The sequence below is a fragment of the Vicia villosa genome, linkage group LG4 (genome assembly GCF_029867415.1).
Source record: "Vicia villosa cultivar HV-30 ecotype Madison, WI linkage group LG4, Vvil1.0, whole genome shotgun sequence".
Classification (NCBI taxonomy): domain Eukaryota; kingdom Viridiplantae; phylum Streptophyta; class Magnoliopsida; order Fabales; family Fabaceae; genus Vicia; species Vicia villosa.
In genome coordinates this window covers 121,495,262-121,509,116 of record NC_081183.1, presented here as the reverse complement: position 1 = coordinate 121,509,116, position 13,855 = coordinate 121,495,262, and the positions used below count along the sequence as shown (strand labels likewise).

The window sequence follows — 13,855 nt, the reverse complement described above, 5'->3', positions numbered from 1 at the left end:
TAGATCTTCCAACCTTATTCTTTTAATGTCTTGAGCTTCTTCGATGGCATTCACCTTCATGTCAAATCTCTTGGAAAGAGACCTGAGCATCTTTTTTACCAATTTTTCTTCTAGTATCTTTTCTCCTAGTGCACTGGATGCATTAGCTATCTCAAGAACATTCATATGAAAGTCATAAATACTCTCATCACCTTTCATCCTTAGATTCTCAAATTGAATGGTTAGTAGCTGAAGTCTTGACATCTTGACTTTATGTGCCTTCATGGGCAGTTTTGAGAATTTCCCATTCATCCTTGGCTACTTTGCATGTGTTCACCAACCTAAAGATGTTCTTGTCGATTCCATTGAAGATGGCATTCAAGGCTTTAGAATTTCCAAGAGCAAGTTCATCATCTTCTTTGTCCCAGTTTTCTTCAGGCTTTAGCTCATTAGTGGGTTGTTTTTCTTCTCCGATAACAACAGGATGATTCCATCCTTTCAAAACAGCCTTCTAAGCCCTGCTGTCTATTAATTTCAAGAAGGCCACCATACGGGGTTTCTAGTAGTCATAATTACTTCCATCTAGAACAGGTGGTCTGTTCAAAAATCCTCCTTCCTTGTCCATCTTACCAGAAAGTAACCTCCCTAAATCTCACCCAAATGCAGAGCAGGATGTCTGCTCTAATACCAATTGAAACTCTGGTATCAGATATGTGATGTCGAATGAGATGTCACGACACAAATATCTATTGATGAAACTAATAGAAAAAACAACAACAGTAACGAAAACAATAACTGTGCAGAAAGGTAAAGAACACACATAATTGTTTACCCAGTTCGGAACAACCTTCCTACTCTGGGGGCTACTAAGCCAGGGATGAAACCAATATATGATAGTATCAGTTCGAAGCTAAACTTCCCCGTTTACAACTTCTCACTTAATCACTACCCTTCCTATGACTTATACCTAAGACTCACCTAGGTATGAGGCCCTCCTCAAATCCCCTCCATCACAAACCCGTGACAAATAACATAAACAACAAAAACAGAAGAAACTCTTCCAAGACACACAATCCTAGATGCTTAAAAGCTTATGAGAACGACACTACTCTCCTTGCTTAACAACTTTGGAGATTAAACCAACATTCAACACCTAGAGGTTTGTGAATGCATACATATGGAACTTACAGCACAACTTAAAATAAGGATTCCTATAACCCTAAAAACACAAGTATCAGTTCCACCTAAAACTAGGTTACAATCCTTCTATTTATAAGATTAATATCGACTGGACTGGGCTTCAAAACACAACAAAGAACTGCTACTTGTTCTCTAAGAAAATAGGTCTTCAATCCAAAGTTTCCTATATTGTCTCCAATTATAGAAAGTATGGAAATCTCATGGTTGAATCTATCTTGGATAACACATAAGCTAATTGAGTTATCCTGAATATTCTGTAGCTGAAACACGAGATTCCTGTAGCAATAAAAACGTCTGATTCACTTGACATATCAGCTTCTGCAGCCAGGATGTCATACCAGACATGTTGTGACATCTTGTTTGACGTGTTGAAGTCTGAACGTTAGGAATCTTGCATTTATTTCAACCTGTTATTGCTAAGTTTGTTTTACCAAAATGCATGCCAACCTCAGAGAAACTACAATATGGATCTTTGTAACATTTTACTTGGTTTGCCATGGCAGTTTGATAGTGATATGAATTACCAAGAGGAAAGAAGTCTAGTTTCATTTGGATGATGAAGAGAAAAAATGAGCTTGATGAGGCTGTTAAAGGACTTGAACTTTTTTGTCTACTGGTGATTAAAGGGATGATGAGTATTGTAAAGGAGGAAACAAAAATTCCAGAAGAAATGTTAGGGATCCTAAAGGATTTTAATTCAATGTTCACTTATGTGAGATATTTACTCAATTTTCACTTATTGAATCTTCCATCTTCACCAATATGCTCACAGTTTTCATGTGGAAATTGTTGGAGCGGTAAAGCGGCAAGCAACAAAAGTTTTGGAAATATTTATCCGGGAATTTATCGTGTCCACAGAGATTAGTGCTACTGAACTGCCGTTTGACGGATTCTTAGTTCTTGAGTTCGGGTTAAAATGGGTGTTGAGTAAACAGGAAAATATAACATATGAACATAAAAAATATTCATTCTTGATAGAGAATAGCTTATTTGGTTTGAATCTAAACTACTCCTCACAAACTTAGATTTATCACTCCGCCGTATGTAACACCCCAATTCTACCCACGAAATTTAAATAAAATAAGAGTATAAAAATTCACAAAAATAAGCAATTGAGGTATCACATATTCATTCTCAAAGACAAATCACCTCGTCGCATAAAGCGGATACATAGCATTCATAAAAAAATATGGGAGAACCGACAACATCGAATGATAGTCTTTAACATAAAACAACTTCCATAGAAGTGCAACGGAAACTCAACAATTAGTTCAAAGATTTCATAGCATCTTAATTCAACAATTAACACAATTAAATTGGCAATCTCAAATAAACAACTCAAGTATTTGCCAAAACGTAGTAAATCAATAGCAAGTAAATTGACGCGTTCGTCCCCCCGAGTGCTACGTATCAGAGCGACAACGACTCAAGACCAACTCGGCTAACCTCCTCTCAATGCGAATCACCTGCACGTTACCAATATAAAGGCAACGGCGAAACAAAGAAAGGGTGAGATATTAATTCATATAATTGAGCGCATGATAAATTATATATTAGAAATTAGACATATTCGGCTAATCGCATTCACAAGTATTAATATAGTCATTCTATCATTAAGTCACAAATTCACATCTTCACATAATCCCATCCTTTAATAAGTCACAAAAATACAAATCACAACAAAGTCACAAACGTCACGCTATGAATCACATAGAAATATATGGGACATGACTCATGTATATGCATGTGGTACTAATCGGAGCTTCAGCCCCCGTCACCAATTGCCCAATTCAGAGGCACAAGGCATAAGCCTTCGTCACTAATTTGCCAATCCAGGCCGTCACAATAAATATGCAAATGCATGCGACTCGATGAACCGAACATCACACAACACCATCATTATCATTTACTTCACAAAAATATTCGTCACAAGGCACGCGCCCATATCACAATTATTACCGATTATTAAAGGTAATACACTTCACACTTCATACGACAACGAAACAATTCCGAAAACTCATTAAATTTACGAACAATGCCTTTAACAAAAGAATCACAAAGATATTCACAACAATCACATTCACGGTCAAATTCGCAAGATGCCGTAATTTACCGCTAAACCGAATAGTTAATCTAAGTTCAAGTTTATTCTAATTAAATAGGCTAATTGAAATTAATTCACTATTAATTTAATCGACCGATTAATATCACAATTCCGACAAAAGAACACCACCACGTTAATGTACTAATTAAACTTAGCTACCACGTCAATTTTCATCAAATTCCGGTCAATTAATTATACCGCTTAATTCGGCTATTTCGATCAAACGGGACTGTTTTACTTATATTTTAACTGCTACTACTGTTACTAGCCATGTATTTCCATTCTTAACATTCTGTTACCTAATAATTACTACTATGCTATAAAGGTTATACCATGATATACATATTCAAAATATTCTGAAAAACAAGTGAATGGTAACAGAGAGAACAAAACAAGGGCAAATCAGAAACAAAACAATGACACAATATGAAGCCTAATTACAGTTTCTCACTAATTCTAATATGTCGATAAACTTATAATACTCATGTATATAAAGTTAATATGAGTGATTTTTCTAATTTCTAATTTCATAAAACTTGAACCATTAATTAATTTATTTCTATAACTAATTTCAAATTCACATTTCACTTATACAATACAAGTCACTAGCATGAAAATGATACTTTTAAAGTGAATTTAGAGCACCATACTTCAAAAACATCATGTGCCGCCTGTCTCCCAAGGGTGGCTGTCGTCCTTCACTGGGTGTGTCCCAAGGGTGGCATATTCAAAGCTCACGTTTAGTAATACAAACAACAACACAGTAGCAAACAACAACGGTAGCACAACACATGATTCCAACGTTTTCAATTCCCAGAAACAAGTTAACATGACAATTTCAAACAACAATAGTAAACAATTTCAGCACAGCAAATCAATAACCTAAATCCCTAATCTCCAACATATAATTTCTCATAAGACCCATTATATAGAGAAAAACCCCACCCTTACCTTGTTTGGATTGAAGAAAACTCTACAACCCTAGCACTTGGATTGAGATTTCTCTAAGCTTGCTCTCCTCTTCAAGACCTAGCCTCCTCCAAATGCCTTCTATTTTTCTGGTTTTCTCTCCACTTCTCTTCCTCTTACTAACACTAAAAACCTAATTTTATCATAATATTGGACTTAGTAATTAACACCCCCTTCTCTATTGTTTACTAAATCAAAAATAGGCCCAATAAACTCATTAACTCAAAAAATAAAATAAAATACTATTTATAATAATATTCCACTTTTTATTCTATTAAAACAAAAATTTGATTATTTAATATACCGACTTATTACTCAATAACTCATTTTTACGGTCTAATCTTAATTACTCGAAAAAATTCCCAAAACGCTACATATTAGCTTATTAATATTTCTAATACTAAAAAATATTAAAATTTTCGATTAAATGTTGATCCGCTATCCCGAACTAATACCGACTAAATCGCTTCAAAACGCAACAATTCACTAAACATCACAAACGTCTAAATTAAGCGAATAAATAAATTTCCGGGCGTTACAACTCTCCCCCACTAGAATATTTTCGTCCTCGAAAATAGAAATTTACCTGATTCAAATAACTCGGGATAGGAGTCTCGCATCTTGCTCTCCAGCTCCCAGGTTAGGCTCTCACCAGCAGCTCCCAACCAGACAACTTTCACTAATGGAATCTCTTTGCCTCTTAGAACCTTCACTTCGCGATCCTCAATTCGCACCGGCATCGTCTCCACTGTGAGATTATCACGCACTTGCACATCGTCCATCTGAATCACATGAGACGGATCTGAAACATACTTCCGGAGTTGTGACACATGAAACACATCGTGCAAATTAGCAAGATTTGGCGGTAACGCCACACGATAAGCAACCTTCCCAACTCGATCTGATATCTGATACGGACCAATAAAGCGAGGAGTGAGCTTCTTAGATTTCAGAGCTCGTCCAACACCAGTCACAGGTGTGACCCTCAAAAACACATGATCACCAGCTTGAAATTCCAAATCTTTTCTTCTCTTGTCATGGTAACTTTTCTGCCTACTTTGCGAAGCTTTCATCTTATCTCGAATAAGCTTCACCTTCTCCGTAGTCTCCCTAACCATCTCGGGTCCAAGTACCACACTCTCACCCGACTCGTGCCAACATAACGGAGTCCTACACCTCCGGCCATACAACGCCTTAAAAGGTGCCATCCCAATACTAGAATGGTAACTGTTATTGTAAGTGAATTCAATCAACGGAAGATAAGTATCCCACGAACCTCCCTGCTCAAGAACACATGCTCTCAACAAATCCTCCAATGACTGAATAGTCCTCTCGGTCTGACCATCTGTCTGTGGATGATACGTCGTACTCAACCTCAACTTAGAACCCAACGCTTCTTGCAAACTTCTCCAGAAATCGGAAGTAAACCTTGGATCTCTATCTGACACAATACATAAAGGTACACCATGCAACTTCACAATCGTCCTGACATATATCTCTACTAACTTCGCAATCGGGAATGTGATGTTAATAGGTATAAAGTGTGCCGACTTCGTAAGCCTATCAACAATCACCCAAATCGAATCAAATCCCCTCAAGGTGTTAGGTAATCCCGTTACAAAGTCCATCGAAATGCTATCCCATTTCCATTCTGGAACTTCTAACGGTTGCATCAATCCTGCAGGCTTCTGATGTTCGATCTTTGACTTCTGACAAGTCAAACAAGCATACACAAACTGTGCCACATCACGTTTCATACTAGGCCACCAAAACAAACCCTTCAAGTCTTGATACATCTTTGTAGCTCCTGGATGAATACTCAAATTGCTTCTATGACTCTCTTCAAGAATTGCCTTCTTAACCTCTTCATCATCAGGAATGTAAATACGATCTCGGAATCTCAACACACCACGTGCATCTAACTTGAAATCACCATTCTCAAGTCGATCAGTTCCTACCATCAAATCCACCAACTTCACATCTAGCTTCTGAGCCTCTCTAATATTGTCAAGAAAGTCATTGTTAATCTTCAACATTCCCAACATAACACTATGCGGTGTCACTTCGCAGACCAAACTCAAGTCTCGGAACTGCTCAATCAACTCCAACTCTTTAACCATCATGGCCGATATATGCAAAGTCTTTCGACTCAAAGCATCGGCCACTACATTTGCTTTTCCAGGATGATAGTTCAAAATGAAGTCATAATCGTTCAACAATTCAAGCCACCTTCGTTGCCTCATATTCAACTCCTTCTGATCAAAAAGGTACTTCAAACTCTTATGATCGCTAAACACCTCGAATCTAGAGCCATAAAGGTAATGTCTCCAAATTTTTAACGCAAAGACCACTGCAGCCAACTCAAGATCATGCGTAGGATAATTCTTTTCATGGATCCTCAACTGCCTAGATGCATAAGCAACCACTTTACCATTCTGCATAAGTACACCACCTAACCCCATCAAGCAAGCATCACAGTACACAACAAAAGGCTCTCCTGAATTAGGCAAAGTCAAAACCGGAGCCGACGTCAAACTCTTCTTCAACTTATTGAAACTTTCTTCACATTGAACATCCCACACAAAGGCCTTTCCTTTGCAAGTCAATCTCGTCAATGGAAGTGCCAACTTAGAAAATCCTTCGATAAACCGTCTATAGTAACCGGCTAAACCCAAGAAACTTCTAATCTCAGTAGCTGACTTCAGAGTCTCCCATTGTAACACCGCATCAACTTTAGAAGGATCCACGGTAATGCCACTACCAGAAATAACATGGCCAAGGAAACTAACTTCATGCAACCAAAATTCACACTTAGACAACTTGGCATACAACTGCTTCTCTTTCAGAACTTGCAACATAATTCTCAGATGCTCTTCATGCTCTTCTTCAGATTTAGAGTAGATAAGAATGTCATCAATGAATACCACCACAAACCGATCCAAGTAAGTATGAAAAATACGGTTCATGTACTCCATGAATACTCCCAGTGCATTAGTGACACCAAAGGGCATCACCGAATACTCGTAGTGTCCATACCGAGTCCTGAACGCGGTCTTCTGAATGTCATCTTCTTTTACTCTAATCTGGTGATATCCGGACCTCAAATCAATCTTAGAAAACACACTAGCACCCACTAACTGATCCATCAAGTCATCGATTCTTGGAAGTGGATACTTGTTCTTTATCGTCACTTTATTCAACTGCCGATAATCAACACAAAGTCTCATACTTCCATTTTTCTTCTTTACAAGCAATACGGGTGCTCCCCACGGCGATACACTTGGTCTTACAAACTTCTTCTCAAGCAATTCCTCTAATTGCTTCTTCAGTTCAGACAACTCTGATGCAGACATTCTGTATGGTGCCATAGAAACAGGTCTGGTACCAGGTACAAGGTCAATCGTAAACTCAACTTCTCTTTCTGGAGGTACATCAGGGATGTCATCAGGAAACACTTCAGAAAATTCTCTCACCACCTTTAACTCATCAATTCGAACTTGATTCTCAAAAGACAAGGACGCCATCAATGAGAACATTTGCGCTTCGTCTTGCATCAGTTGCTTCAATTGCTTACCAGTCAACAAACCAACTCCTTCTTCTTCAAGAGAAGAAAATCTCACTGTGTTGTTAAAACAATTGATATGAACGTAGTTGTGTTTCAACCAATTCATACCCAAAACCACATCCAAACCAACAAGCGGTAAACACACAAAGTCAACAACAAAGTCCCTATCAAAGATTGACAGAGGACAATCCAAACACATTAGAGAAGTAGTCACCGTTCCCTTAGCGGGGAGTTCGACAACCATTTCTCCCTTCATAGCAGACAAAGTAAGACCCAATCTTTTCACACAATCAGCAGCAATAAAACAATGAGTGGCACCGGTATCAATAATAGTAATTAAAGGAGTGCTATTAATGAAACAAGTACCTCTAACAAGGCCGTCCTCACTAGATGTCTGAGTGCCTGACAAAGCGAACACTTTACCACCTACAGCTGTCTTCTTTGGCTTCTGACACTGGCTATCAATATGCCCCTCCGCACCACAGTTAAAGCAAACAACATCCTTATGCTTACAAGCAGATGACATATGTCCCGTCTTACCACAACGGTAACACCTCTTCACATCAGTAGTACAAACATCGCTCTTATGACCAGGTCGACCACACTTGAAGCATACAACCCTAGCAGGAGCATCTCCCCCACTAGTCTTATGACCATGAGCAACTCTTTGCTTCCCTCTACCAGCATCATATGGTTTCTCACGGCTTTGTTGATTCTTGCCCCTCTCCTCATTAATAACACGATAATGAGCGTTGTTATCCTCCTCATAAATCCGACAACTATCAACCAAATCAACAAAAATACGAATCTTCTGGTAACTGACCGCTTTCTTGATTTCTGGACGCAACCCATTCTCAAACTTGATACACTTGGAAAACTCACCATTCGCACCATCATAGTATTGGTAAAACTTAGCTAGCTCACCAAACTTAGCAGCATACTCCACAACAGACTTGTTCCCTTGTTTCAGCTCAAGGAATTCAATCTCCTTCTTACCACGGACATCCTCAGGAAAGTATTTCCTTAAGAACTCCATGCGAAACGCAATCCAAGTGATCTCCTCACCATGAGCCTCCAACCTCCTACGGGTCTCAAGCCACCAATCATCCGCTTCCTTAGCCAGCATATGAGTGCCATATCTAACCTTCTGTGCAGAAGTGCAATCCATAACACGGAAGATTCGCTCGATCTCCTTCAACCAATCAAGAGCACCATCGGGGTCATGCGTACCCTTGAACACTGGCGGATTCTCCCTCTGGAATGTCGCCAAACTACGAGATCCCGCATTCTCATCAGCATTAGGTTGGTTCTGCATAGCCTGAGCCATCGCTTCCAAAGCAGCAGCTATCGCAGCATCATTCCTCCCAGCCATAACGTCACTACAACACAAAAACAATTAGCACAAACAACAATACATGATTGTTAGACAACAGTACGACTCGACACTTGGCCGGACAAGACCGACCTGCTCTGATACCACTAATGTAACACCCCAATTCTACCCACGAAATTTAAATAAAATAAGAGTATAAAAATTCACAAAAATAAGCAATTGAGGTATCACATATTCATTCTCAAAGACAAATCACCTCGTCGCATAAAGCGGATACATAGCATTCATAAAAAAATACGGGAGAACCGACAACATCGAATGATAGTCTTTAACATAAAACAACTTCCATAGAAGTGCAACGGAAACTCAACAATTAGTTCAAAGATTTCATAGCATCTTAATTCAACAATTAACACAATTAAATTGGCAATCTCAAATAAACAACTCAAGTATTTGCCAAAACGTAATAAATCAATAGCAAGTAAATTGACGCGTTCGTCCCCCCGAGTGCTACGTATCAGAGCGACAACGACTCAAGACCAACTCGACTAACCTCCTCTCAATGCGAATCACCTGCACGTTACCAATATAAAGGCAACGGCGAAACAAAGAAAGGGTGAGATATTAATTCATATAATTGAGCGCATGATAAATTATATATTAGAAATTAGACATATTCGGCTAATCGCATTCACAAGTATTAATATAGTCATTCTATCATTAAGTCACAAATTCACATCTTCACATAATCCCATCCTTTAATAAGTCACAAAAATACAAATCACAACAAAGTCACAAACGTCACGCTATGAATCACATAGAAATATATGGGACATGACTCATGTATATGCATGTGGTACCAATCGGAGCTTCAGCCCCCGTCACCAATTGCCCAATTCAGAGGCACAAGGCATAAGCCTTCGTCACTAATTTGCCAATCCAGGCCGTCACAATAAATATGCAAATGCATGCGACTCGATGAACCGAACATCACACAACACCATCATTATCATTTACTTCACAAAAATATTCGTCACAAGGCACGCGCCCATATCACAATTATTACCGATTATTAAAGGTAATACACTTCACACTTCATACGACAACGAAACAATTCCGAAAATTCATTAAATTTATGAACAATGCCTTTAGCAAAAGAATCACAAAGATATTCACAACAATCACATTCACGGTCAAATTCGCAAGATGCCGTAATTTACCGCTAAACCGAATAGTTAATCTAAGTTCAAGTTTATTCTAATTAAATAGGCTAATTGAAATTAATTCACTATTAATTTAATCGACCGATTAATATCACAATTCCGACAAAAGAACACCACCACGTTAATGTACTAATTAAACTTAGCTACCACGTCAATTTTCATCAAATTCCGGTCAATTAATTATACCGCTTAATTCGGCTATTTCGATCAAACGGGACTGTTTTACTTATATTTTAACTGCTACTACTGTTACTAGCCATGTATTTCCATTCTTAACATTCTGTTACCTAATAATTACTACTATGCTATAAAGGTTATGCCATGATATACATATTCAAAATATTCTGAAAAACAAGTGAATGGTAACAGAGAGAATAAAACAAGGGCAAATCAGAAACAAAACAATGACACAATATGAAGCCTAATTACAGTTTCTCACTAATTCTAATATGTCGATAAACTTATAATACTCATGTATATAAAGTTAATATGAGTGATTTTTCTAATTTCTAATTTCATAAAACTTGAACCATTAATTAATTTATTTCTATAACTAATTTCAAATTCATATTTCACTTATACAATACAAGTCACTAGCATGAAAATGATACTTTTAAAGTGAATTTAGAGCACCATACTTCAAAAACAGCATGTGCCGCCTGTCTCCCAAGGGTGGCTGTCGTCCTTCACTGGGTGTGTCCCAAGGGTGGCATATTCAAAGCTCACGTTTAGTAATACAAACAACAACACAGTAGCAAACAACAACGGTAGCACAACACATGATTCCAACGTTTTCAATTCCCAGAAACAAGTTAACATGACAATTTCAAACAACAATAGTAAACAATTTCAGCACAGCAAATCAATAACCTAAATCCCTAATCTCCAACATATAATTTCTCATAAGACCCATTATATAGAGAAAAACCCCACCCTTACCTTGTTTGGATTGAAGAAAACTCTACAACCCTAGCACTTGGATTGAGATTTCTATAAGCTTGCTCTCCTCTTCAAGACCTAGCCTCCTCCAAATGCCTTCTATTTTTCTGGTTTTCTCTCCACTTCTCTTCCTCTTACTAACACTAAAAACCTAATTTTATCATAATATTGGACTTAGTAATTAACACCCCCTTCTCTATTGTTTACTAAATCAAAAATAGGCCCAATAAACTCATTAACTCAAAAAATAAAATAAAATACTATTTATAATAATATTCCACTTTTTATTCTATTAAAACAAAAATTTGATTATTTAATATACCGACTTATTACTCAATAACTCATTTTTACGGTCTAATCTTAATTACTCGAAAAAATTCCCAAAACGCTACATATTAGCTTATTAATATTTCTAATACTAAAAAATATTAAAATTTTCGATTAAATGTTGATCCACTATCCCGAACTAATACCGACTAAATCGCTTCAAAACGCAACAATTCACTAAACATCACAAACGTCTAAATTAAGCGAATAAATAAATTTCCGGGCGTTACACCGTACTCAATCTACAATACTAATCAGAATCACCACATATCCCTCACATCAATGTCCATTTCTGCAACACCGACAGATTTCAACCATATTGCTCTTTCGACGATGTCTCCACCGATTGAACAACACAGAGGCATTAAACTCAGATATTATGTGGATGTTAACCCCAATCCTATGTCTAGAATCAAAAGCTAACAGATATCCCCCTAATCAAGATTTGTGATGTCTATTTCTACAACAACTCAAATCCAAAGCATTTAAGCAAAAAGATCAGAAAAACACCGATTAAGATTTGTAAAGCAAACTTTATACAACTAGTAGAAAAAGCAATAAACATCCATGGGTTTAGAGTAATTTACATACAAACTCACCAAAAGAGAAATACAAAGAGAAGAGAAGAAGAGGAACCAAACATTTCTTGGTTTGTCAACACTAATCGATGAGAAATTCAACCTCCGATCATCTGATTACAAGCTCCAATGGTGTTTCCAAGCCAAATCTACCCAAAAATGACCTTGGATGAGTTGGGGTTCAAAAATACCCAAAACATTACCTAAGAAATCTGATTTTCGGCTATTTATACAATTTTGAGTTCTGTCCAGCGCGCGTCGCGCGCAGGAGCGCGCATCGCGCCCAACACGCGGACTTGAAAAAATAGCTTTTAGTAAAAATGACGTAACTTGAGAACCGTAACTCCGATTTGTGCCCGGTTCGAAGCGTTGGAAAGCTTATTCAATTTCCTATCTAACAATGACAACATATCAACCAAATTGGTGATTTATTATTCTTTGATTTTTGAGCTTTATTCGTTGACGAGTTGGTTTCGATGCTCAAAGACGTGCGTTTGAAGCCGTGTCTTCGACACGTTATTACTCATGCTCCAAATACGCCTCAATACCTACAAAATGAATAGAAAACTATCAAAAAGTATAAAAGTATATGAAAATATATCTATTCATAAAGTATACGTATTTATACACAAAACGGGGTATTATTCAAACGGTATTAACAAAAAGTATCGATAAGTGCAACAAAACATATATACAAAATAACTACATTTTGGTACTTAACAGAAATCACCAATAATCCCACAGATTTCTTAAGCCATAAATTCACTTAAGATTTTAGAAGAACTCCACCTTGTTCGCAGTTGTCATACACCAAATTTGACCCACTAAGACTTGTCCCTTCTTATTTATTTTCATTGGCACATAATTTAAAATACGTATGTATTAAAATATATATATGTATATAAGTGTCATCAAGATTATAAGATGCGAGTTCAATAGGTTTTACTGATTAAATGGGGGTGTACATTAAATAAAAGTGTTTATTCATTTGGGCTTATTATTCATAAAATATGAGACCCGTCTTTGAAAATTCAAATTATTTCAAAAATTGGATTTTATAAATTCTTTGGTTTATTTACATTGACATCTTGAAATTTTATAAATATTTGATTTAAAATTTATTTTAAAATATAATAATTTACTCTTACATTATTTATATTTTAATAGAAAAATATTTGCCTATGCTTCATACACTTTCAATTGGATTTTTATTTCAAATATATAACGTAGCACAGTTTGTAAGGAACTAAGGCTTACAAACAAAAGGTCACCAGTTCAAATCTCGCTTGGTGCACTTTAGTTGATTTTTAGCTATTTATGATCATTTTTGCACCAATGTCCAGGTTCACAATTTTTGTGACCAAGATGGGTTGTTGGGCTTTTTGATATGAGTTATTTCCTGTTATGAATTTTAACCTACTTTTCTAACTATATAAAAGGGACCATTGATTTTTTTCACGGGCAATTTTCTCAAACATACTTTTTCCACTTATTTTTTTCTACGCTATTCTTCCCTCTTTGGAAGGTTTGTCATAGGGTTCAATGTCTTGAATGAACCTTAACATGCCATTGTCTGTTAACACACAATGGTCGACAAACCTTTTCTTTTTATCAAACTCAAATCTCTAATCTCATAAT

The 13,855-nt window shown here is 36.9% G+C and overlaps 1 protein-coding gene across 1 annotated transcript; it reads right to left on the bottom strand.

Annotated features, from left to right (window-relative positions):
* Positions 1 to 2,516: 2,516 nt before the first annotated feature.
* Positions 2,517 to 11,423, bottom strand: LOC131599593 (uncharacterized). The gene is made up of 3 exons (XM_058871891.1): positions 11,313 to 11,423; positions 8,184 to 9,196; positions 2,517 to 2,645 (listed from the first exon to the last, which is right to left on the bottom strand). Exons 2-3 carry the CDS (start codon positions 9,187 to 9,189, stop codon positions 2,632 to 2,634), a joined length of 1,020 nt encoding a protein of 339 aa, XP_058727874.1. The 5' UTR covers positions 9,190 to 9,196; positions 11,313 to 11,423; the 3' UTR covers positions 2,517 to 2,631.
* Positions 11,424 to 13,855: the final 2,432 nt, after the last annotated feature.